Genomic DNA, 27,605 nt, shown 5'->3' on the forward strand with positions numbered 1-27,605 from the left:
TTTATGAAGCATGCATGTGAAAGAGAGTATTCTGGTCCTCATTTAAAAATTATAATACATTTATTTGTGTGTGTGTGTGTGTGTGTGTATGTGAACATCAATGTGTACCTTGGTTTGCCTCTGGATATTAGAGGAAAACCTATGGTACTGGTTCATTTCTCAGGTCAGCAGGCTTCTCGTAAAGTGCCTTTACCCATGAAATTATCTTGCCAGCCTAAGCTTGAACATTTTGAGGGCATCTGGAGATAGAAAGATTTTAAGAAAACGTGAATTCTACTTTTAAGGGGTTTTATTTTAGCAATTATCAAAGAAATAGATGAATATATAAATGTAGAACAAAACAACTATATGTGCTCGAGAAAAAAAAATCAAATCTCATGTGAGTTGAGAGTGCGAAGGCATTTCTCTTCAGAGAAGCGCCCAGTAAAGGGGAATTTTTGTTGAACTTAATATTCAAAATGTCAAGACCAATTGTTTCGTATTGCTTGGTTGGTTCTTTTTGTAATCCACAGGGATTAATCTCACAAGGTTTCTAATCTCATTTCTGAAATGTGAAACTACGAAACTTTGCTGTAAAAAATTCATTATCTTGAATGGAATTTCAAGATAATGTTGAATTATGTATGTTCACTTGTTTTTTAAAGTCTTTGATTTCAAATACAATTGAATATCTTCAGCATCCTGTTTCACTGTTCCATTCTGAGTTCAGGATCAAATCTAAAGAGCTACATTTCATGTATTTGTTGGACTCTTTACTGTCTTTAGATATGAAATAATTCTCCAAACTATTTATATATTTTTGATTAAACAGTTTTGCAACATAAAATATTTTTATGATATTTTTCCGGGCACAGGAAATATATATATATATATATATATATATATATATATATATATATATATATATATATATATACATACATATATATATATATTGAGCTAATTTATTTTTAAATATCAAAAATGAAGGCATATATTATGCTGTCATAATAGCAATATTTTCATTTTTACAAACTTCTATTAGCACCTTGTAGAAAGATACCCTGAAACTGTAAAGATAAATTATTGTATCTGCATCATTCCCACCTGCTCTTTGCAAACTCATGTACTTTTCTGACTTTCTTGTTCCATTGTTAACTGTTGTTTTCTTATAATAAAGAGATTTCTTCTCAATGTGTTCATCATTTCTCTATATCCACACTGTTTCATAGGTTTTTATTTTATTCAGAGGAAATAATTACATTTGTCTCATTTATGCTGTTCAAATTATCGTATATTTCAATATGGAAGCTCTTTAACCTGGTTTATGTAAGCTTTTGATATGTTGCCATCTTTCTGTAAATAAAATCTTCCATTTATATTTGTGCATGTATATATGAATATATGTATACATATACACATATAATAGTTCATAGTAATACCTTAAATTTTGCCAAAGGTATAAGATATATGTTATTTCCCTTTATCATATAAAGAATGATGTCTCTTAAGTCCCTGTTCAGAAGACTTTTTTTCTATCTGAAATGATTTTGTGTAAGGGGACATTTATATGTATGAGAATAAACCTACCATCTGGTGCCCAAGAACATTTCTTTGGGTGGGGAGAAGACTGAAGCAGGGCCAGTATTGCTAATGTTTAGGCAGGGTATTTTTAGACAAATAGCACTGGAGAACAGACAAATTAGAAAAATCAAATTATTTGGAATTACTGAAGGTATACCTGATATTTTATGTGTAGTTCATTTATTTCCCCAAATATCACTATATGTGAAATATGGCTTTTTAAAGAATGATGAGAAAAATGTGTTGTTTTTTTAGGAATAAAGTCACAAAGCGAAATTTTCTGTAATTTATTGAAAATATATAATATCTGTCTTTGAAATTAAGTCTGCATTGCCATTCTGCTTCAACCCCAAGATTTATAGTTTTAATGACATGGCCAATAAAGTGCTTTATTTTAAAGCCACTATTAAAAATGAATATTATTGTAGAAAGACATTATAAAATGGTAATAAAGAGAAAGATATTGACAGCAGATAACAGAATCATACCCTATGACTGTAATATGACAGCAGTTTAGACTTTGGGTGTTTTAATGACAGTTTGAAAATGTCACTTTTAAAGCATACTATGTAGAAATACTTGAAAGAGTGTGTGTGGTGTGTAGAACTTGGCATGGTAATTGTCTGACAAGGACGATTTGTCTTCTACAAATAATGTGGCAGATAATGAAAGATAAATGTTTTCTAGTGTCACATGGTATTGTGCTCATAATATTCATAATTTCAAAAATGCAGAGTTTTAAAGATTGATTACTTGTGTTCTACTCTAGTATTGGGTCATATATCAAATAATACACTTGCCAACGTGTTGAGTGTTGGGCTTGGGAAATGACATTGAACAATTAAAGTTGAGACTGGAATTTTAGTTGAGCTTGATAAAACGAAATGTACAAATTTGTTTTGTTAACTATGACATGCTAGGGACCAATTAGTCATGGTGATGAACTGTTATAAAAATAAGATGATAATTCGGAAGATAAGTTTGACAAGGATGGATTGGCACATGGATTTGGAGTGGAGAAAATATTTAGTTCAGGGGAATGAAAAATCTAAAGGGAAAAGGAAGGTTTTTGTGAGGCAGAAAATGATGTAAGGCTACAAACACTGTGGTCTATGTTGCCTTTTCCTGTTAGTAACTCATTTTTGCTTTAGAAAGATAGTGAGGGTGGTGCCCTTCTACTATACATTCAGGGGTTTACATAGACCATTCCACAGACAGTCAAGTGCTAGGAGTGGAGCTCAGAAGCCATGTGCTTGCCTAGCATGAGCTAATCCCTCGGTTTGATTCCCATGCCTCTCCCCTCCAAGTGAAGAAAATCAGTGGCTGCCTTTATTCAAAGCTTGTGTGAGTCATGACCATCTCTAAGGCTGTGTAATTCTTAGGGCCTGGAGAAGCCAATAGGTTAGCATGCGGGAACTTTCCATTTATCGACACTGGTTTATTCTTGGTGAGAGTTCCGCACAGACTTACAGGAATTACTGGAAATGCAAGGCAAACTTGAAGTTTAAAAAAAAATAGCAACATTAACTGAATTTAGAGTTCTTTAGAAACCAAGCTTAAAATGTGGAGTGAAGCTGGCAATGATGACTCAATACTGAAGCTGAGTTGATGACGGAGTGAGGAACTTCACAGCTAGGGGATCTACATGGCAGTACCAGGCAGCAACTTCTGAAGAATTTTCCACTGACTGAAGAACGGCAAATAAGAATACTTTGGGCTTGTTCAGGGAGTGACGCAGCCTCTGACTCGCATGCTTTCCCGTTTCCGGCGTGATGGCGGAAATGTCCTGAAACTCTCAGAATCACTTGCGTTCCCAATTACACACTGTTGCTTGGTGCCTAGGCCCTGATAAAACTTTCCCCCTTTTCCCTTAAGCCTGCTTGGGGGCTACTCATTCATTCTTCAAGACACTGTTTAGCCTTCTCTGTTGAAATTCTCTCACTCAAAGGGAATTTTTACAACGAGGAGGCTCCTTTGTGTGATGTTCCTTGAACTACCCAGTGTACAAGACTTATTTCCTTAGACCATAGATTTATGTGTGGCTGATGCCATACTGAGTGGTGTTTGACTGTGCGGATCTATTTTAAATGATGTCCTTTGTCCTTGTTGATGTTTTCTGGGAATGCCACGCTCTTCTAAGGAAGTCCTTTGCCTGTTGGCACTGTGGGCCATCAGAACTTGGGGGAGTGCTAATTGGAGTCAATCAAATGTTAGCTGACTCTCTCCTGTTCTTTTACTCTCTGATGGACATAACAGACTCTGGATTTAGTCACCTGGGGAAGAAGAGCTTTCCTTGCCACACCTGGCCTTCCTCACTCATTCACTCAAGACTGTACAGAGTCAGACACATTTAAACCTTAGGTCTGATCTACACGTGATGAGGGTCTGTTAAAACTGGTTTTCAGGTAAAATCTGCTCTCCCTAAGTAAATAACATCTTCAGTAAAACTGAGAACCACAGGTAAAGTCATTCTCAAATGTATTGTCAATTTTAATATCCTCATGCCTTGACTGTGCTTTCTCTGAAACTTAGGTGTGGTCAGCAGAGCCTCAAAGAGGTCTCCGAGAGGTGATTAACATGAGATCTCTTCCTCCTTAATGCCATCAAGGTTCCTTCAAAGGAAGTACTGGGGCAGTGTTTGGTTAGCTTGACTTCTGTCCCCTGAGGCTGCAGCAAGAACTCTCTCTCATCACCAGGAGGAGGCAATGTGATCTGACACCGCTTACCTTCTAGAACTGTGAGAAAATATATTTCTGATTTATCCACCTTACCTAGTCTCAGGCCTTCTGTTATAGTAGCACAGCCTGGACCAAGATCTCGTAATACTTGGTACTCAGTACAAACACTGAAGAAGCATGACGACAAATGGAAGCACACTGTGTGTTAGAAAATGCCTTGAAACATTACAAGAAATCGATATGAGTCTATTTTTAGAGGCTTACAGACACACATATGATGATCATTAGCCAATTAGCCAATTAGACAAGTTTATTTCTCATTGCCTGGGAAACAGAGTATCATGTGGTCTTCCTAACATTGCTTGTCTGGGACTTCAGCATCATAGGCAGAGAACAAACTGCTTACCTGATTTTCTTGGTGATTAAAAGAAAGCACCATGATTCTCTCAGGGTGCTTTTGGCTCGAAACATCACAGGGGTGGAGCCATGTGATTGACTACATACAATGAGTTAGTTAAGAAAGATATTTTGATGTTTCAGCTGAGTGAAGGACAGAGATGAGAGCGAGGAAAGAGATATCTTGATTGAGGGAGCCATTATGGGGCTAGCAAGAAACTTAGTTCTAGAGAAATTCCCAGAAATCCACAAGGATGACCCCAGCAAAGACTCTAAGCAGTAGAAGAGAGGGTGTCTGAACTGGCCTTGCCCTGTAATCAGACTGATGAATATTTTAAATATCACCATAGAACTTTCACAGCAGCTAATGGAAACAGAGACAGAGACCTGCATCGGAGCACTGGACTGAGCTCCCAAAGTCCAGCTGAAGAGTGGGAGGAGTGAGAATATGAGCAAAGAGGTCAAGACCATGATGGGTTCATCCACTGAAACTGTTTACCTGAGCTAATAGGAGATCACCAACTCCAGCTGTACTGGGAAGGAACAAGCATAGGATCAAACTAGTCAATCTGAATGTGTTGACAGTTGCATGGCTGGGGCAGACTGAGGGGCCACTGGCAGTGGCACTAGGATTTATTTCTACTTATTGTACTGGCTTTTTGGAACATATTCTCTTTGGATGAATACCTTGGTCATCCTAGATATAGTAGGGAGGGACTTGGACCTTCCCCAGAGTAAAGTGCATTACCCTCTCTGAGAATTCGATAGGGGTGGGTGGGGAGATAGATGAAGGGGATAGAAGGAAGGGAGAGAGTGGGAACCTGGACTGGGTATGTATAACGAAAAAAGATAGTTTACTTTTTTAAAAAAATAAAAAATATTAAATAAATCAATGAAAATATTAGGTCAAACAGGCTGCATTTACTTTACAACATTAGTAAAAACAAACTTTATTTCTGACCTCAGTCCTAATAAAAATCTCAATAAATTATACTTAGTCTATATTGTAAGAGATTTGGCCTGGTTATTTGCTCCATGGCTTTTAGTATTTGGTGTAGATGGTTGTGTTCATAAAGTGGTATATTTTTGTAATTTACCTAAAGGTGATAACTTCTCTTCTCATCTCATGAAATGTTACATTAAGGCTGAATGCTAGAAAAGACAACTTCTCTTCCACAAATTGAATTTAAATGTCCTTTAAGAAAATAAATGAAAACATTTGTAAAAAAAAAAAAAGAAAGTATCCTTTGGGACCAATGAGATGATTTAGCTGGTAGAGATGCTTGCTAGCTACCCTTGAGGACCTGAGTTCAAGCCTCAGGACACACACTGGTGGGTAGAGAGAAGCAGTTACTGTAAAATGTTTTCTGACTTCCATACAAGTTCTTTGCCATGAATGTGTATAAACACACACACTTGAAAACTGTATAAACAAAAATTATTTTTCCTTTATTTTAAGAGAATGTTTTAGCTTATAGACACATTCTCATTGTAATTTTGGATGAAGATGGGCTTAAATATTGTGCTTAACATAAATGTGAATCTCTCCTGTCTCCTTTAATCACTTAAATGGAAAAAGAATACAAATTGAGCACAAGGGAAATTGTAATGTCTTTCCTGTGGTAAGTTTAAACAACCTTTAAGTTCTTCAGTGGATAATGGAGTCTTGAGTTTGAAATAAACAATATATTGGTTTGGCAGGAACATGAGTAAATGTTAATTGGTATTGTGTTGAGAGTTTTTATGGTCATGAAAAATATTATCTCATATTATTTTAAAGGGTTCCTTTTCTATTTGTATTTGTGGGGGGCATGCAGGCATTGCATGGGTGCAGACATGTATGTGCTCAAGGAGGTCATGCTAGGGCATTAGGTTCCCAGGAACTGGAATTCCAGTGGTGTGGATACCGATAAACAAACTCAGGTCCCTAGCAGAGCAGTAAGTGCTCTCAACTGCTGAGCAAACTCACAAGATTCATGCAACACTTTTCTTTGGAAAGGTAGATGGAATTAGGTCTTGAAGTTTTTGTTTGTTTATTTTCTTAGATTATTTCTTTTGTGGAATCTTTGCATCATATTAATAGTAGTAGATGTAAACCATTACAAGAAAGACAGAACGCCATGAAATATATAATTGTTTTGGTACTTTTCTATATGATAATGGAAGCCAACACACACGGTTATAATAGAACACACGTGTGTTGGACAGGTCTGCTGCTGGGTTGGTTTGTTGGCCTGGCCTCCTACCTAGCTTATTGCTGTGTAAAAAGTCATGTGAGTTCGTGATCATCTGTTGTTACTAATGATGGACACATTAATTAAGATGTCTCTCTATAAATATATTTACATTCATATGCTACGTAATATCAAATTATCTTTTTATGTAGAACTTACATAGGCATCATAATTCCTATGACGGTTTATTTGCAAGAAGAAAATTAAGCATACAACCTCAAAAGGGGCTACATAATTCATTTACTCTTAAAGCTTCATTTTACAAGCATTGAAATGGGAGTCCAGACACTGCAAGACCAAAGCTGAACTTGTACACATTTATTACTTTTGGTTCAATGCTTTCTCAGCCTGATTTGCACTTCCTGGTATGGTTTAGAACTTCTGGATAAAATCAGTGGTTCTTATAATTCTTCTGTCCCTTTGGTGAAGAAAAGAAAAAGGTAGTCTTTTGTATCTTAACTGTCTACACATGACTACAGACAGTTCTCTACCTTTGAGTCTTTTGATGTGGCTTTTTATGGATCATTCAATCAAAGACATGTCTGCTCCTCACTTTGCCCTTTATGGTACGCATTTTTATACTGTTTTAATCCTGCCCCGAGATGGCTTATCTAATTACATACGTAACCTCTGGCCTGTAATTTAAGGATTCTGCCCTGGTCCATCAGGAGCTTAAATAACAATTCAGGAAAGTGTTCGAAATAACTTACCTTGAAAAACTAGGATTCGCACTCTCTTATGTTCACAGATTTGCTCACAGTTCTCTTTTGCATTGCTTGGCTTCCCTTTTATTGTTATAGAATTAAAATTTGACATGCTATACGATCTTATATACCCAGACTGTTTGGGTTTATTTACTTATTTATCCAGCATTTATTTATCTGTGTGTACTTGTATGTGTTTGTGTTTTGTTTTCATTTTGGTAGTACCAGTTTCAGAGTTTTCCTAGTTGAGTGCAGAGGCATCGGGGTACATTTTCCCTAACAGGCTTGAGCAATGCTTGTTTTGTTAGCTTCTGGACTCTGGCCAGCACACTGGGACTTCTATCAGCTGGAATGGCATCTCCAGTCTCGGCTGAGTGTAGGTTATTAGGTTATTCTTGCCCCAAAAGATGAGTCGTCCCCACACTTCATCCAGGGTGAATTAAAGCAAGACTGTAAAATAATGATAATCTCTTGAAGCGAAGCCAGCTGTGCAACTCCAGCCCATCCTTCTCTCCAGTGATTCATATACAGTTCTTATTCTAACAGGACTGACTTGCAGGGGGCACTCACTTGGGACTGCTCAGCCAGCTGGACAACTTTTATTTTGAAGAAAAAAAGTTGAGCCTCAGAACAGGCTGTTTTAAAGACAGGGAGGGACTTAGCCTTGCCGGCTTGACCGGCATGTGGAAGGAGAGCTCTCATGGCTGCAATAACTTAGGGGGAGCTCCTACCTGGGTGTCGCTTGGGGTAGGAAGATTTCTGTTTGTTTTGTCCTGTTTCCGAGGGTCCTGTGTGTTTCTCCCGCCTGTACCAACGTGACTCTTGGTGGGTTTTGCACACCCTGCCCTGTGGGGGAGTGCCCCAACGTGCCTGTCTTATGTGGCCTCTATGGACACACTGCCCGGCTGGCAGAGAACAGGGAAGTTTTCTCCCAGCACCCAAAAAGAGAAAGAGGAAACTACTTTTCCCCTCTGGGCTCCTTGCAGCACAATAGCTCAGGATAAGCCTCCACATTCCCGCCCTGGATTTTTCTGGACTGCTTTCCAGGAAGAAGTTAAAACTTCATCTTTAAATGGATGAGTATGTCACAATCAGGAAGAAACATCTCCAAAGACCCATCTTTAGGTAAGTCTTGCTGCATCCCAGGTGTCTCTGGGGCTGTCAGCCACGCTGGTTTCTCTCCCTCATTTTCCATCCGAGGAATGTGTCTTTAAACTACAGCAGAGCCACACAGAAAGCTCCATGTTTAACTTCGTGCAAACTGAAGAAACCCTTTTATTTTCTCTTTGCTGAAGCTCGGGACAGAGCCCTTATCAGTTCCTCTAAATAAGTTTCAAAAACATCTTAGCTATTCAGGCACATGAGTGGCACAGCACTGGGAAAACTTTGGAAACCTTTTGTGATCTCGCCCCACGCCTGGGTGCTGCTGCACACTCTTCTGACTGAAAAATACTGCGCTCGGTTCTCTGCGCTGCTCACACTCGAGGGCAGGGTTTCTGTGCTACAAATGCTGCATCTTCCTGAAGTAATGTTCTCTGAGATAAATCTGAGCTGGGAATATTAGGTGAGCAGTCAGGGAAGGAATAAGGCAAAGAGTAGGGCTGTAGGATTGACCAGAAAATTACGGACGTAGAAGGATGGACTCCGATAATGTGGTTTTTTTGGTGTATGTGAGGGGAAATGCTCTTTCTCCATGGGGGTCATTGATTTCTAACTTTTTAAGCTTGATTGTTTAATTATTTGTTGTGTACTTGAGAATTTAGTATTGAAAATGAATAATTTTTAAGTAAATTGGAACTTACTTAAAACAAAGGAGTTAAATATCAACTTTCTATTATCTTCCCCCAAAATACTGTAGGCATGTAAAAATAGTAAAAGGTAGCGATACTAGGTGTTAATCTCAAGTGGTAGCCACTGGTTCTTGATCTTAGGGTTAAATTCAGAATAACAGAAATCTATGGAGCAGAGTCCTGTTATTGCATCATACTGAATGTGGGTGGATCTTAAAGAGGGGAATTACATAAAATGTGGTCATTTTATACACTAAGTAAATATTATTGCAGTTTCATTAATAGAAATATTAAACCTTGGTAATACTTAACACAGTTCTAATATAAATCTATTTAGAACATTTCGAAAGCAAATTATACTCAAATCCACGCATAAGGACCTAAGCATAAGTGACATCTACTTAAGCGTGCGGCTGTAAATATTGTAAACAACTGCTATAACTATGCAAAAACCCAAAATTATCATCCTAATGGGTATTCACCTCAGGGGGCTTCCAACCCTACACAATTAATCTCTATTTTTCTTGCATGTTCATGGTTGTTCCAGGAACTGCTCAAAGAGGGGTCTGCTTGTCATAGAGAAGGAGAGGTGTGTTGGACAGAGGCTGACCCACCTGGCCATCTTGTCCGTGTATTTGGAGATGGAAGCAGATGGGTTTATGCCAAATCCTCTTCACTCCTCTTAAGTTCTATGCTCCAGCACTCTTAATAAGGGACATCATCTTCCCTATACTTACATTATTTAGATACAGAGAACCAGCTTTTTGTGAAAGGTAAGATTGGGTTTGCCCAATAATTAGTACAAAACATGGTGAATTTAGATACTTGCTTGGTGTTCATGGTGATCTGAATGAATCCCCCTGATTGCCATGAAGAGGCCATACTTTCACCCAGGCAGCTGTTTAAAGCAAGTATAGGAAATGGGTCAAGGTCAGATGCAGGATGAGACTTACTGATTGATTGCTTCCACCACACGTGGTGGAGATGAGAGATGGGAGCTTATCTTAAAGAGTTCATATAATTAGCCATAATCCTCAGAGAAAGTGCAGTTGGGTACTCACTTCCTCCCTGATAGTTGTTGCAGTTTTGGGCAAGCTGGCAATCAGGACAAACTCCAGTCTTTGCTGCTTTGCCCTTCTCTCATGCACCGTCTCTTGGTACCTTGTCCCCTTGGCCATCCTCCAGCTATCCAGTCTCTCATTGGAATATCTGTTTTCAGACCTGACTTTTCTTTTTAGCAATCTCCTCCAGACCTTTCTTCCTGTTTCTCCACCTCTCAAGGGATTTGCCTCTGGTTATCAGTATACTTGATAAGAAAATCTGTTTCAGATGTGCTCCTGAGACCACATAAACTTTTGTGAGCATAATACCTTAGCTACTTATGAATAACTCATTTAAAGTTTTAGCAAGACAGGCAAGGTTTGGGACGTTTAGTCTGAAATTCCATATTTCTTTATGTAGAATAGTTTCTCCTGTAAAACTCATGGCTCTAACTCAGCTCTCCTGAACTTCTCTGGCAGACTTTGAGTTCTCGAGAGACATGACCTTGTATATGCCTAAGTGAGCAAGGCCCTCAAGTGGCAGTATCTTACAGGAGGAAATAGTAACTGGGAAGGGCAGGTATTAGGGACAAATTATTATGGCATTTAATTCATCTTAAGGAGAAAATAGAAAAATGCTTTTAAATTTATTTTGAAGCTGAATGAAAGTCAATTTTGCATCAGCATAATTACCATAAATTTAAGAAACTAAAAACAGTTCATTAAGTGGAAAAATAGGTAGGTTTTGGAGTAATGTAGGTGCATACTGACGTCCTATGGCTGGATTAAGAAGAAGATGACATAATTTAGATCCTGTTTCTAAGAATGTACAGGTTTCATACAAAGAGAATTCTCAAAGAATTTCACATAGCAAAGCTATCAAATCGTCTTTATAAAGGACTTCTTTGGAATGAGTTTACACACTTACACGCATGTCCATGCCATGTGAGGAGCAGAGCAAAAGCAAAACTCCTTTCATGATCAAAGCGGACGTTTATATTATCTTGTTCATGAGCAGTGTGTGTATCTGTGGGACCAACAGCACTGCTCAGGCCCGAGTATTAGTAAATGTTGCTCCTTGAACACACGTCGTGGTTCTGGCAGTGCCCTTATAACCCAACCTTATGCAGAGAAAGGGTAGCTCTTTTGTTCTAGAGAAATAACGCAGATAAACATCACAGACTCCGTTTTTTTCTGGCGTCTGATACCTGACACTTTTATCCCTTCCTCATTTATCACTTTATTGAGAGTCATAAATCTATATTTTAATATTACAGAATTTAACACAATCACATAAAAGACCACTGCGTAACTTCAACAAAGTAATTGCTGAAAGCATTCCCATATTATCAAATTCATACTATTTTGTAAGCTTTCTCTATGCCATGTGATGAATCAGCTTTAGTCTCTGATACTAAGAAAACTGTTTCCCCTAAGGAGCTTCAGCCAGAGAACTATTTCTTCTTTGAAAGTCATTGCCATGGAGTTTAAGCATGAGCTTTTTGCAGTGAGATCACCTCCCCGTTCATTTTATACATTTCACTCCACCCCCATTTTATTGCAGTCAAATTTTTCCCTTTGTAGTTCCTAGAAGTGAACAATGAGAACTGGGAAGATTCTTATAGGTTTGTGTTGTTTGGAAGCAACAACCTTTGACCCTCTTTCAGAGTTCAAAAATGGGCAAGTTATTTTTCTGGGGATTTTCCATTGGAAGTACCATTAAGAAAGTCACAAATGAAATCAAACCACACAAACGGTTGCTCGTCAGCCCCAGCAATGAGAACTGCCCTGTTCATCTGGGATCTGAGACACCGAAGGGCAATGATACCAGGGCCAAGGACTAATGAAAATCGTTTGAGGTCTTCCCAGACTCCCATCCTGTAGAACACGCTGTTTCTTCTCTTTATGTGCTTTCAGAAGTTTTATTTTTACTGGTATCGGTTAACAGCGGAATTCTGAGTGTGTTTTTGGCAGACATGTTCTGTTCACATAGAAATGTCGAATGCAGTACGATGGAATGAGAAAATCTATAAAAAGATCTTGCTTTTGTTTGTGGGTCTGTTGGGAAAGTTTTGGGGTTTATAGCAATATTATAAAATAAGTCATGTATTTATTTGAAGTATCTACCATATATTTAACAGCAAAAATCTTTTGGGTACAAGCATTGTTTATTCCCCTGCTTTAGCTCAGCGTATAAAAACATTACCAAAGCCCAGATGTAAAGATGACCCAGTCTTTTAGATTTTTATGCATTAATAAGGGAGGGGCACTGGATTACAGTAGTGTTCTTTCTAGGTGTCCAGATGAAGCTCAGTTATTCTTATTTTTCAGGTAGGTACATTTCCTGCAGAGCTTGTGGTACAACTAAAAATAACCTGAACAAGTAGTGTAAAGCATAAAACTCCCTTGGAAATTTAAAGCAATTGTGATGCATTACCGGCTCTTTTTATTCCATAAATACTTAAGTATTTGGTGTCATTAAATTGAAATCTCTTTTGAGCACCTTCCTTACACAAGAAATATGTAATTTTGAGAAAAGTACATTGTAGTACGAGCTCATCAGAGTATAGGAGGTTACATAGAACAAAGTATTAATGTCAATTGATGGAGTGGTAAAACGCATAAAATATCCTTTTATTCAATAAGGTTTCTTATAGATATGGCTCTGTGTGAATCATATAATGAAATTAATGTAAACATTATATAATTATAAATTTGTAAGTGTATTTTTCAGTTTTTGCCTTCAAGATGTGTTTATAAATTTTTTCAGTTATAAAAGAGAGACCCAGACATGGGGATTACATGAGACCTGATCTCGAAAAACTGAGAAAGCAAGAAAAAGTGGGCTTGTAAATTTGTAACGGAGACAGAGTTTTCAAACATGTGAATGCCGTGTCCTACATAGGTGATGAAGAAAAGAGGCGAGCAGCTGCATGTAGGTTTCCCCCACTGCCTATTAAAGTGGGAAATTCAAAACGATCTGTGTGTGCATGGCATATGTGTGCATGTGTGTGTGCTTATGCATGTGTATGTGCACACGTGTGTGCGTGCATGCGTGCGTGCCTCTGTGTGTGTGTCTGCCTGGTCATGCGTGGAGCATGTGGAGAAGCTGGAGGTTGACTTCAGCTATTTTTCTTTATTGCCTTCTACCTTGTATTTTGGGACAGAGTCTCTCACTGAACCTGGAGTTTGCCAGTTTAACTAGACTTGTTGGCCAGCGAACACTCGTTATCTGCCTGACTCCTCCCACCAGTACTGGAGTTACAAGCGTGTGCCATCATGCTGGCTTTTATGTGGGTGCTGGAGGCCCAAACTCAGAACTTCACACTGTGCAGGCAAACACACTCTGAGCAATGTCTCCAGCACTGAGAAATGAATTTAAAATCTAAAACCCTCTAGAAGTGTGGTTCTCAACCTTCCTAATGCTGGGACCCTTTACTAGTTCCTCATGTTGTGGTGACCCCCAACCATAAAAGTATTTCAGTGACTACTTTCCAACTGTAATTTTGCTACTGTTCTGAATCATAATGTAAATATTTTTGGAGATAGAGGTTTGCCAAGGGGATCACAACCCACAAGTTGATAACCTCTGCTCTAAGCACACAGTTCTACTTAGCAAAACTAGTCTATTCTAATATTGATATGTTTACTAAAAATTAATCTTTTGTTGTATAGGTCAACGATGTTACTGTTGCTAACTAAATGTCATTGTATACATAGAGGAAAAGGAATGGATACAAACTTATCTTTAACATAAATTATACAAGCCAAATCAAAACAAATACATTTGAATGTAAGACTATTAAACCATTTTTAGTGTTTATCATTAAAGAAAATCAGACATTAGTGTCCCTATTTATTTCCTAAGTCATAATAGGAATTGGTGTAATTTTTAAGTGGTCTATCAATTATAAACTGTAGTTTGTTATATATTTTAATTTGGCATTGCTGTCTTCATCAGAGGCCTTACAGTTAATACTAAGGACTAACTTTCATCCAACCCATTTTAGGAAAGTTACATGCATGCAGTGTTCTAGACAATACTATGATAGGGATGAAGTTCAAGATGAATGATTTCAGTCATGGAGCCAAGAAGCAGGAGCAGATTGAAGCATGGGAAAGTGTCTCTTATTCAGCTGCATGCATCTTGTCTCACAGGCTAGACAGCTTGCTGATGCTTGAGGTTATTTTGGGAGTTTGGTATGATTTAGAAATGGCTTTTCAAAGATCTGGAATGTTTGAAATGAGGAAAATCAAGATTATTCACGTAGAATAATCTATTTAGTGGTCTCATATCCTCTGGAAATTCTTACATTTTGAGTAATTAGCCTTCAGTGGATTTTGTTTAAGTAAAACTCAGGAGCAGAAAGTCATCCCAATGGATGCTTGTTAAAGATGACCTGTGGGTCTTCAGACAGGGGACAACCTTAAAGATGTCTGCAGTATTTACAAACCAAGCCTCCTCGGTTCTGTGCCTGGACATAACATAGTTTTGACAGTTGGTTCTCATGGGAAAGCTTCAGTTTATTTATGAGTTTGATTGCGGCTGCGAGGACATCAGCTCTAATTGAGGGAAAGCCAACATTTCCTGAACTGGAGCTGCTGGGAGGGGAAAGAAGCCAAGGTGCCTCAGCCGAGACCAATTGCTCTTCTCCGGGTGTTGTCTTTGTGCTATCTGTTCCTTCCGGTTCAGAGCCATGCTTTCTGTTACAAAGAGGGTTGATTTCTTTGTTAAATTACTGTTCATTACCAGTATTTTCATGACTCAAGATATCAATGTTAGGATGGTATTTTTAAAGCAGAAGTGTGTGTGTGTGTGTGTGTGTGTGTGTGTGTGTGCGTGTGTAGGTGTATTGTCTGTGTACATGTGTGTATGGGGGCATTCTCTTTGTGCATATGTGGAGACCATATGTTAACAGCAGGATGTTTTACTCAACTGATTCTCCACTTTGTTGTATGAGACTTGGCCTTCCATGTTTTGGCAGGCTGGCTGGTCTGTAAGCCCCCAGGCCTGTCTCAGCACCCCAGCGCTGGGCATGTGTTGTCACATCTGACATTTTTTCACGGAGTAAGGATTTGACTTTGGCTTCTCATGCTCATACTCACTAAGCCATCTCCTCCGCCACAGAATAGATATGTTTATTGATTATCTATTTACTAATGAGATGTATATATAGGTATGGAGAGTTTTTAGCATAAAGTTACTTCAGTTTTAAAAATATGACTATTTAATTTGACTGTTTTCAGGGTCAAAGGGTTTTAAACACATGGCTTAAAAATCCGTGATAATGACAGAGTAAAACTGCGTCATTAGCGCGGAACAGCGACCATTTTATGAGTCCCGATTGAGGACAGAACAGAAAGTCTCACTAGGGTCAATTCACTTTCAAGTTGCATCATTCGACCAAAAGTCTGGATGAAAGTAGGGAGTGTGAAGATCTGGGAGCAATGGCTTGCTAGCTCTGGCTAATGAGATTGCCCAATGCTCACGTCTCCTCCTGCAGTGACGTTTCCATGGAACCCTTAGAGCAAGCCATGGAGACCTGCAAATCTCTTGGTCCACAGATCAGTGCTTGCTGCTCGGTTGAGCTGACTATGGCTGTTCATGAACATAAGATCCCTTAGCAGGCTCATTTGCACCCCTTTTACATAGTTCCTCCGTGTTGTATCATAATCACATGAATGAGGGGATTGACTTTCTGAAAAATACTGCACAATCTCCAAGGCTATAATCAAAATTGAATCCATTGAATATTCCTCATACTTTTAGGAAAGTGTGCTTCAAAAGTCAGAAAGTACTTACTAAAGGCTTCAAACGTAAAACAGAGTAGCACAGTCTTCCAAACAAACAAAGTAGCACTTGTGCTGATCAATAGGAGAAGATATTTGCTTTCTTAAAACCACTTAAAGAGAGGCTGGAAAGATGGCTCATAGGGTAAGATCATTTGCTGCTCTTGCAGAGGACCAAGGGTTGGTTCTCAGCACCTATATTGTGGCTCATGACTGTCTGTAACTCCAGAGAACCTGGCACACTCTTTATCTCCCTTGGGTGCTGCATGCATATGCTGTACATACATATATGAAGTCAAAACACTCATACACGGAGAAAACTATAAATACATATACGAAGTCAAAACACTCATACACGGAGAAAACTATAAATACATATATGAAGTCAAAACACTCATACAGGGAAAAAAATATAAATTTAAAAAGTAATACCACTGACATGGGGCCTGGAGAGAGAGCGCTCAGCACTTAAGAATACATGCTGCTCTTGAAGAGGGCCCAGGTCGATCAATCACTGAAGACAATGGCATTAGAGATTGGTATTTGTAACTATTCCCCAAATACAGTGCTTAAAATGACACTCATCTTGGGGTGGAGGCAAGCGGTTGAAGGATCCCCAGGATCTTCACAAGGCTGGACTTGAGCTCAGTGGGGCTGTCTTGCGTGCTTGTGGTCAAATGGAGCCTTTGCTCAGGGTGTCTGGTGGAGGGACCCTTGGCTACATGATTAAGCTTTCTTGTGTTACATCCCTAATGTCTCTCCGTGGAATAGCCTGGACGGATTCTTACCATTATTGCAGGAAGCAGACGTGGAAGCATTTCTTTTTGAAGGCTCCAAATGAATCTTATTGAGACATATTGCCTCCGTTCCACTGGGAAGATCAAAAAGTCACACAACACGCTCAGGGTTTGCGTGGGAGGCTGTGATGCCAACGGGCCATACACAGAACACAAAACAAAACAAAACCAAGCACACAGGATTGTGTGAATTAGCACGCTACACTTTCTCCACAGGTGCTTATGTTTATTTTTTCTTCGGATTATTCTTTTTCTTAACCCAGCTATTCGTCCATCGAAGGGAAGGAACATCAAATCTTTTATGCTGTAAAGTAGCCTCGGTGATTCCTGAGGACAGGAAAAATTATTAACAGAGTTGTGACGTCCAGATGGGTGCTGGGTGGATACTGGGTCAGATGTGGTGCACCTGACTCCCGGGTGACAGCATACCTTAGATACCTAGTTAGAGTGTTTTAATAACTATAAAGCTTACAGGAGTCTCACCTAGTGGGCTGCACCAGTGGCTGTTAACTGATAATGACTAGCCATGTTTCCTCAGCTCCTTTGGGTAACCGATCTTCATTAAGTAACTTGTTGACACACCTGAGGAAATTCTGTGTTGTAATGGAAGTTGGAGAATTCATTATATAATTCTAGGTAATTCAGTTCTAACGCTGTTCATCTTCTGACCTAGAACACGGGTTCTGAGAGCGGCCCCAGGAACAGAGCTCGCTCACAGGCCTTAGATTTGTGGCTCAGTCATAGCCATCATGTGCATTTTTCTTGGTTTGAAGTTTAGTATTTTTTTCCAAATAGGTTCCCTTTATAGTAGATTTATGGTAATGGTTTCTGTTCCTTAACTATCCCACATATCACTGCAGAAAGCAAATGTGTTTGTAAAAGCTACAAACTCGATGACCTCTCTTTTGAATCAGTGACACGCAGAATGGATATTTTCACCATTGTCTGAATAGCAGCTGAGAAAACAAAGCAGAAACAAAGCAAAGCTCCAAGCATTAGCCTCAGAGATTTTGGTTCACCAGGTCTTGGGATGGAAAGCTTTGATGTGGTTCTGAAGCTGCCAAGGTTCCTGTTAGTGCAGAGCTTGCTGTGGGCCTGTTTCCTTGAATGATAGAATTCAAGGGCTTCTTCAAAGAATTAATTCTACTAACAGGATTAATACCCACTAGAAAGGAAAGATCTGGAAAATTAATGCCTGCTAGGAAGGAAAGATCTGGAAGTGCTTTCAATAACATTGGGAAATTAATGGGAAAGGAAGCCAAAATTTTCTTCCTCTTCTTCCTCAAAACAGCCTCTGAGCCTAGCTGGTGATATGCCTCCCTAATTCTAGTATCCAGGAGGTGAAGGCAGGAGGCATGTTTCTGTGTGTGAACCTGTCAGAAAGGAATTTAAAGAAAAGATTGATTTTTAATACAAAAATCTGTTTTTGTTTAGTATTTCTTATTATGCATTTTCCTCTTAAAATTCTTTTGTGTGTGCCTGTGTACTTGTATGTGTTGTGTTTGTGTCTGTGTGTGCGTGCATGTATATTTTTATGTGTATGTGTGCATGTTTGTGTGTGCCTGTGTGTATCTGTGTGTGTACTTGTGTGTGTGTGTGTGTGTGTGTGTGTGTGTGTGTTGGTGTGTGCATGGGTCTGACAGCACCAGGGTCCATATGTGGAGGTCAGAGGACAACACTGGGTGTCAGTCTTCGTTGTTCACCTCGTGGGTGAACAGGGGCTCTGTTGCTCTTCGGGTGCGTGCAATGCCTGGTCATTGATTGAACTTCCTGCAAGTGAGCCATCTCTACCTCCTGTCCCCACAGAGGCACTGAGTTAGCATGTGGCTGAGCTACTGTATTGTCTTTTGTGTGGCTGATGGGGATCCTAATTAAGACTCTTAGGTTTGGGTAGCAAACGCATTGACTGAATCATCTACCCAGCCCTCTCCTCTTAAAAACAAATTTAAATACATTTTGTTTTCTGTTGTAGATCTGCACAGGCTACCAGGAACTCCAATGGAATAGTTCTCGGCTTTAGCTGTATTTTGAAATCACTGGAAACTCAGAAAGAAAAATCCAAATGCACAAGTGTGTTAGTTACTTTTTCTGTTGCTTTGATAAAATTCCCTGATGAAAGGGGAGAGAGGGTTATTTCTGTGCACAGGTCGAGGGTATGGTCCTTCCTGAAGACAGGCTTGGCTTCAGCCACTTGCAATGTCTGTGCACAATGCATCCAAAGTCAGGAAGCAGAGATTAAGGAATGCAAGACCCGAGCCCAGTAAAGGGTACCACACACTTTTAGGGTGGATGTTTCTACCTCAGTTAAACAGATCAAGACAAGACCTCAGAGGCATGGCTGGAGGCTAACACAGTCTAGATAATCCCTTAGAAAGTACATGCAGTGGCTTGTTTCCTCTGCCATTTTAGGCGCTCTCAAGTTAGTAATATTAACCTTCATAGCAGGTGTTCCAAATAAAATTTTCTCCCTAAGACAGAGGAATCAAAGTCTTCTTTGGAGCTCTACTTTTCTCCTATGCAGCCAATTTTGACAGTTCCTGCTCTAAAAAGAGGTTTATGGGAAGGGCGGTGACAAACAAGGAAGGTGGCCCACTTACTTAAGAGTGCCCTTTGAAGAGAAGGTTTCCACGGCACAGGGAAGAAGGAAAGAGCACCTAGAATCCGAGAGACTGAGTAAAGGCAGGGGCTGAAAAGTGTCTGGGAACATTTTAGGACTAGGGAGATTTCCCGACTGGCCAGCGCCTAGAGCTGACTGAGCATCCATAGGTGGAGAACTGTTGATAATTTGGAACAGACCAGAGTCCCAAGACTGACTGTGTGCATTCTGTACATATGTGTTACCACTTTCATGATACGGTGTCAAATCTGAACTGAGCTCAGCATTTCTAGAATATCATGTCTTTTTGTCTTAGGACACCGCTGCCCTGACACACTAGGGACAAAGTCTTATGTTGGTAAATGCTAATTGTTATACCCCCTCCCCCCTTAGAAGTTTGGCAGATGATCTTATATTTATTTTGTTTAGTAGTTCTCAAAACTCATGCAATTTAGAGCTCACATGAATTTCCTTAGAAAGTTGTATTTGGAAGAAGTTCTAGTTACCGTTAGATCTCTCACAAATATGTCTGCTCCATTTTCTGAAACTCACTTACCTGTTCTCCCTCCTTCAATGAATTATTTTCTTATTTTGATTATCTGGAAGATAGCTTGACCCCAAGAAATGTTTCCACAGCTAATATTTTTCCTCCCATCGCAGGGAAACAAAGTTGCCTAGCTGAGAATAGTGAATGTTTATTATGTAACCATGATGGTGTGAGTCTAAAAACAGAGAGAAGAAGAAATATTTGGAGGAGATTGGGAAACAATGAACAATGTCACATTATTGAGACAGCTGAGGGTGAATGAAGACACAACAGATGGGAGTGCCGTGGGATTGTCACACCTAGATGCCACCGTGCATACAAAGTGGGCCGCCTCTTTTCCAGATCCCGAGTCTTTCCTCCCATTTCATCTTGAGAAGATTCTCCCCAGCATCGCCTTTAAATTCATACTCAATGAAAAACAGTCGAAAGTCTGCAATGGGTGCTATTTGAGCAGCGATAGCTTAAAGTTTTGTAGAATACTATTTAAGATGTTTAATTTGCGTTTTATTTGCCTGTTTCATTGTTTGCAAACTGTTGTGAAGTAGGAAGATTCCAGCTTCAAGGTGAAGAAGCAAAGGGTCAGAGGGTCACAGGAAGCTAGGGGAAGAGATAATTAAAAGCAATGACACTAGGAACAAACAGATTAAGTGTTTTTCTCATTCCAGGCTTATCTTCACAGCAGAAAGGGTTAGGAGACAGTGCAGATAATACACAGCTATGTGATTCTTTACTGAGGTGTGATCCCTCCTTCCCTCCCTCCCTCCCTTCCTCCCGTCCATCTCCTTCTTTCCTTCCTTCCTCCCTTCCTTCCTCTCTTGTTCTAGCCAAGAAATTACTTGAATTAAAAAAATGTGCTTTTCTGAATTATGTAATGCACGTGATTTCTGGGAAAGCTTTCTCTCGAAGAGGTGGAGAGGCAAACAGAAAGCCACAGTCGCGTGATTTACTGGGGTAACTGTACAAACACAGAGTTTACAGGACGCATACGATGCTCCTATGAGGGATGAGAGGACACAGAGTACTGTCTCCAGACGAAAGAGGAGGGAAAAAGATAAAGTTCAGGCTGTTGCTTTGAAAGCGTTCCCAAACAGAAGAGATTTGTTGCTATCATAACCTAAACAACCCTTTCCCAAGCCACAGAAAGACCCTAAAGATAACGGAGGATGTGGTTTCTGGGATGTGCAACTCAATATTCAGTTGCATTAGGACTTCATTAATAGAAATGGCTGAAATCGGGACATCGTCTTCATTCTATTCACCTATATTTCAGGCAATTCTTTCCACGAACGCCCTAATAGCCCCAAACCTGAGAACTTACTTTAAAAGCTTTAATTTACTTGTGGTTATTCTTGAGTTCCACAAAGGTTCCCTGTTTGTTTTGTTTCATTTCTGTTTATTTGTCTTAACTATTTTACCTTATTGTAAACTTCTTGAAATGTCATGCTAAGAATTTCTTTTCTAAAGAGAAAAAGAAAATCTCACAATGTGTTAGACTGACTATAGACTGCCCTGTGAAGGCTATTTTTTTCTTTTTTAAGATTCTGACATTGAGGATAAGGAGATGGCTTAGGGTGTAAGAGCACTTGAATTGCAGTTATGAAGACCTGAGTTCGAATCCCCATAAAAAGCTGCATGTGGTCACATATACCTGCAATCTCAGCAATTAGGGACAGAGACAAGATCCTGGGAGCTCACGGGTCAGCCTGCCAAGCTGAGATGAGGAGCTTTGGTTTTAATGAGAGACCTTACCTCAAGGATTATAATAGAAAAAAGACACCCAACCTCCTTTTCTGGCATTTCCATGAGCAAACACACACACACACACACACACACACACACACACACACACACACACACACAAGAAAAAGAAAAAAACTCAATATTTAGAAATCTTTACTAAAACTATATATAAGCTACCGAGGAGTGGTGAAGACATAATTGCCTTACAATTCATCCCTTTCCTAGGGCGATTCATTGTTTGATGGTGCTTGCTTTAACAAGAATCTACTGGAACTTGGTATTAATCAAAATACGGATAACACTTTAAACCAATCCCATTCCCTGGCAAAGCCTTCCCTTCCCCTCCTGTCAGTGTCTACGCAGGTAGGGCAGAAACTCAACTGCTGAGTCCCCAGGTGCAATCTGCCCAGCCTCATACGCTCCATCTTCCTTCCGAGCTACCAGCTCATTGCTTCTTTCCCTATGGGCTCAGGTACCAATTTGGTTTCCTTGTTCATTATGTCCACACAGAGCTGGTGGAGGACACCGGTCTAGATTTAATTGTCTGACCTCCTCCCCTGACTTAACCGTGCAGGGGGCACTCTGATGTTAGTCTTCCCAGTACCCATTTCCTCTCTTCCTTTCCTTATATCAAAGTGCCTCATGACGTTCACGTGTTTGTCAGTGAGCATGCTGTTTGGAAGAGCTATGCTCATATCTCTTACATACGAGGGTCTTCAATGCCCTTCTTAGAAGAATGCATCTTGTCTGAGCAGAAAGTGGTGTTTAGACTTCTCAGGTGGAATGAAGCTTGGCATTTTTTCTTTAGAGAATGGGGCATTTTGAGGAAGGGTCTAGATTTACACATGCAAGATTTATCAGAGAACAGAATTCTTGGGTGATATTTTCATAGCATACTGGGTTACTTAGAAATGCCCTTTGTAAAATAATTTCCCCTTAGGTTGTTGGCTCTGCCAATTTAAGATTCAATTGACTTTTCATTTGTTAGTCTTTAGCCTGTAGACTGTCACTGCTTGCATTTACTTTCTTTAACTTTTTAGTCCCTAGGAAAAGATACCTTCTCGTCACCACAGCAAGGCTCTGTGTTGACACTTGAGCTTCTCAATGCACAATCCATCCTTTTCCATTTCTCATGTATTCACTGGATGGTTGCCTGATACTAATCCGAGGAGATTTGTTATACCTCATGATTCTATAAGAATCAGTTCCAAAGTCCATGTGCAGATCCCTTATGAATCTGTCTATCGGCTGGAGAGTCTCTCATGAGATAGTTTTACATCTATACAAACACAAGCATATGAAACACATAGCCACGGGATAACAATGGGATTTTCCTGAACCTTGTGTTTATGTAAAAAGCAAACATGAGAGGGCAAAGATATAATAATGAGAGTTTCCATAATTGACAGTAACTTTTTATGATAAATACGAGTAAATATGAAAGTTTTCCGGTAAGTTATTATTTGAGCCATAAGGCTTAGAGAAGGAGTTAGTTGCTTTAACCCTTTTGGTTGAGACTTAAAGGAAGCACCAAACATTGCCTTGTCTGTTCAATCCTTTCGACATGGAAACCTCAGTTTTTCAGCATTTTTATTTTTTGTCACCCATAACAAAATAATTGGTAGAGTCTTACAAATCTGTCCTTAGCAAAGGTTTTTTTTTCTCTTTTCCCTTCCTGGTGCCTGATGGCATCAACACCTCCTACTCACTCACCTACAATGTGATGGGTGTTTTTTCTTCAGACTAGGCTTCTGATTTCCAGTCCCCTAGTTCCTTGCTTCTAGAGTAGTGGTTCTCATCATGTAGGTTACACCCCCTCGGGTCACGTGACATTTTTAGATTTCGATTCATAACAATAGCAACATTGCAGTTATGAAGTCACAACAAAATGATTTTCTGGATGGGGGTCACCACAACATGAGGTCCTGTATTAAAGGATCGCAGCATTAGGAAGGTTGAGAACCACTGCTCTAGAGTTACCAGATTTGCTTTTAAAGCTTTGACTGGCTAGGACATTCTATTCTTCTGTGACTTGCATGCTTTTCATTGCTACCTAGTGAACATTTAAGACATCTGAAGTTTGCAAGACTCTTTGCCCGTCTCATTGGTTGTAATTCCTGAGTAATCTTTGATGACTCTAGGGCCTCCTTTGTGCTTGCTTTGTCTCTTCTGCGTTTTTCAAACTGTTTCCTCTGGTCTCCTTTCTGCACCGTTCTTTGACTCTATGGACGCTTCCGTTACGAGTTCAGAAACCACTGTCTTCAGGAAAATTTTCTCCATTTTCAGCTAGAATAAACTGCTCTTCTTGGCCTTTAACAGCAATACCTCTTCATTTGCAGCCTAGACATTTCTGTGCATAGTTCTCAAGAAGTTTGCTTTTGAACGCTTGTCCCATTTTCCCTTCGTGCGGTCTTATTAATACCTTGCTTTATTTATGTGCTGTCGGATTAGAAAAGAGCATATGCATTTTTTATTTTCATTTTATAAAACCATTCAAACCACCATGCAGCTAGGCTGAGGTGCGGTATAAGCTGGCCCAGTCCCAGACGCTATCCACTTCAGTGAACTTCCATGTCGTGGCCGTTCTGAAGCCATGGGCCTTCACTGAGAAATCCTCACTTATCCACCACAAGAAAAGAGAGGAAATCTGTAATGTAGCTGAAAGAAAGATTAGCTCTCTATTCTCTCTCTACGTCCTCCCAGGTCATGGGCCCTTTTGCCTGCATCCCTTCCTCCCTTGTCCCTCAGTATTGTCCTTTCCTGTTGGCTTTCCAAACACTGTTCTCTGATTACAGTATACACATCATGTGCAGCGCTCCAGACAACTCTAAGACACTAAATATTTTGGTTAATCACTGATAGCTAGTTAGCGTTTAGAATTAAGAAAAAAAAAGTCTTAGCTCTCAGGCTAAACCTTCTAGCCTAGTTTGTTTGTATCTCTTACTCTTCGGGTCCATAATTATAACAAACGTTGAAAATTTACTACACCTAGAATCTTACTCACGGTATATTCAACTATCAAAGTATTATGGGATGTGGGCATTATAGACCCACCAAGTTCAGTGAGATTAAGAGTCCTGACTAGTTAGAGGGTTAGTCTGCTTGCGTTAGAGTGGAGGTGCCAGTGCCAAAACTGAGCAAGAAGGCTTATGTAAAATGAAATTTAAAAAATAAATTTAAAAGAATAAAATTATTTATTTTATACATATGTGCATTTATGAAGTACATTTTATTTAATAAATAAGAAACATCAACAAATTAATGAAACAGTAACAAATTAACAATATCTAAGAAATAAAGTAAATATAAAAATATGTTGTGGTTAAAAAAATGCTGACTGGGGTAGGGCAAAAATTTAGTTATCTTGGAAAAATGAAAATTTAGATTAACACCCAACAATCAAACTCCAGGATTTAAATTGAGTATATATAATTTCTGGGGGTATACATAGTATCTTCTACAGAGGGAAATGAAAATTAGAATATTTATCCAGGTTTGATGAAAATTTGGAGCAAAGTGTCTCAAGTTAAACAGCTTTAAAGTATATCAAATGTTTCTATTGTAGCTGGCAAGGTCCAGTTGTTGCAGGACGTTGGCATTAGTAAATATGTCTGTTGTAGTCGGGAAGGTCCTGCTGAAGCAAACAAAATGACTAGCTAAGAGTAGTTGAAATTCTAATACATGACTTGTGAGCCAGAATAAAGGTAGAACTCTTCAAAACTATAGTATCTGCTAATGTGTTTGAGTGTCCGAGAGTGTGTGTATGAATATCTATATTCCACACCACACTGAAGGGCACACATCCCAAAACTGCTAAGGAGTAATCTTGATAATTAACACTGAATGAGCATTTACAAAGCAGCTCTTGAAATTTATTATTTCTAGAAAAAATGTCATAGTATTTTTTTTGTATATGAAAAAATAAAAACCATTCATTGCCTTTTAAGAGGGTATTATTACTCATAAGATTCAAGCTTACATCTGCAACATCACACACTCCATGGGAAGTCCACAGTGTCCCTAAATAACAGGGTAATAGTGTGGGGAAATGAAAGGTGGGGGATTTGAGCACTCATTGCTGATTTATATTGACAAGTATATTAAACACTATGATCAGTGCATGAATTGCTTGACTAAACCCTATTGGCCTAAGCAGTAATATGCCAAGAATAGGGGGCAGGAAGACTTCCTAGATACAAGAAACTTGACATTACATTTCTTGGAGAATTTAGCAGCAGTAATAACTAAGGAAAAACCTGCTTATTCTTATCATCATGTGTTGGAAAATTCTAAATAATTTCAGCAATAAAATACTCTTCAGAATTGCTGTGTTGGTCAAACTTTTTAGCAGTTGTGACTACTGTTGAGTTTTATTTATTTGTCAGCTATCAATCTATCATCTCTCCATCATATAAAATACATTGTCTGCATATAATATGAATGATTTTGTGGTACGCCTGCAAATATAGTATATATACACTGCATATTCTTTTATTAGCTTTGCATTCTGCATAGGATAGAGTTGGTGGAATTTCAGTTGTGTTTCTAACTGGAATTATTTATAGTTTCCCCAAACATGAATTATAGGCTACATGTTTTTATTTTAAGAGCCAATGGGTAGCCAAGTTTGGGGATTTCTTTTCATTTGTTATCAAATGATTTGTTTCAAATGTATTGTTTAAAATGTGTTGGGGGAAAAATCAACAAAAACTGTTTACTTAAAATGAAAAATTTCCTGGCACTGCTCGACTTTGTAAACTTTTATTAAGTAAAATATACATTTATGATTTTTTTAGGTGATGGTCTTTTAACCATTTTTAACTGCAGAGATATGTGAAAGCTGTTAAATTCAATAAAAGACAAAACAAAACAAAATAAAAAAGAAAAACAGAAACCAAAACCCAAAGACATGAACAGCTTTCATAGGATTTCATAAATTTCTGCCAAACTTGTCTTTCAGACTGTCCTCTTGTGTTCTTCGGTCTAGGGCTTCACGTGAAGAACTGATTTCGAAAGCAAAATTAACGAAAGTGCTCTCGAACTAGTTTCAGTGATGCCAAATTGACAAGGCTATACCAAGCTCCAAATGAGTATTTGAAGATTGTACTACAAAAGGGATGTTAAAAGTGACCCTCTGGTAGCTATAATTGGTGAACACTAAAGGCTCTTTGTTGCCTGGAACCATCGTGATGGCTGAGGGAAGGGCTTTCTATTTCTTGGTGTCTGCCAGTGTTCTGCGTGGAGCAGTTGGTGACACAGCTCCATGAACGAAAGGATGAATGGTGACGGATAATAAACAAAGGCTTGAGACACGCTCCCTTTGGACTGCGGGCTTGACGGGAAAGCTACACTTTTACTGTGAGCTTGAAACCTAAACCCAGTTTAAATGATAACCAGAACTACTTCTTTTTAGTTATTTTTGAAGATGAAAAAAAAAAGGCAGTATATCCAAATGCTTCAGACTTTATCTTGTCAAAATATTCTGTGAAAGGTTTTAGGATTTGGGGCCTGGTTTGAATATTCATTCTCATTCATAGAAATGATGGGTCCAGCATGAACCTTTTAATCTACTTTTTTTTTTAAAAAAAATTTGAATCTACCTTTGAGTTCTGCTAATTGTTATGCAGTAACCTAAACTTTAAGTCCTACACCATTATTATAACATGAACTGAAATTCATACCTCCTCACTGCTTGCCACGAGTTTGATTTAGTTTATTTTCATAAATAGA

At 39.0% G+C, this 27,605-nt stretch overlaps 1 protein-coding gene across 7 annotated transcripts in view; it reads left to right on the forward strand.

The window, feature by feature from the left end:
* Pde1a (phosphodiesterase 1A) overlaps nt 1-27,605 on the forward strand; it is a 230,855-nt gene that overhangs the window by 56,842 nt on the left and 146,408 nt on the right. Inside the window, exon 1 of one of the 7 annotated variants that reach the window (XM_075984752.1) lies at nt 8,245-8,700. The exons of 5 other annotated variants lie outside the window; for them this stretch is intronic. In XM_075984752.1, the coding sequence (XP_075840867.1) occupies nt 8,648-8,700 (53 nt within the window). In that variant the 5' untranslated portion in view covers nt 8,245-8,647. Of the gene's footprint in view, nt 1-8,244; nt 8,701-27,605 lie in introns of those variants that run through there. One more of the 7 variants, XM_075984755.1, reaches the window with a different exon arrangement.

The sequence above is a fragment of the Microtus pennsylvanicus genome, chromosome 9 (assembly GCF_037038515.1).
Source record: "Microtus pennsylvanicus isolate mMicPen1 chromosome 9, mMicPen1.hap1, whole genome shotgun sequence".
NCBI lineage: Eukaryota > Metazoa > Chordata > Mammalia > Rodentia > Cricetidae > Microtus > Microtus pennsylvanicus.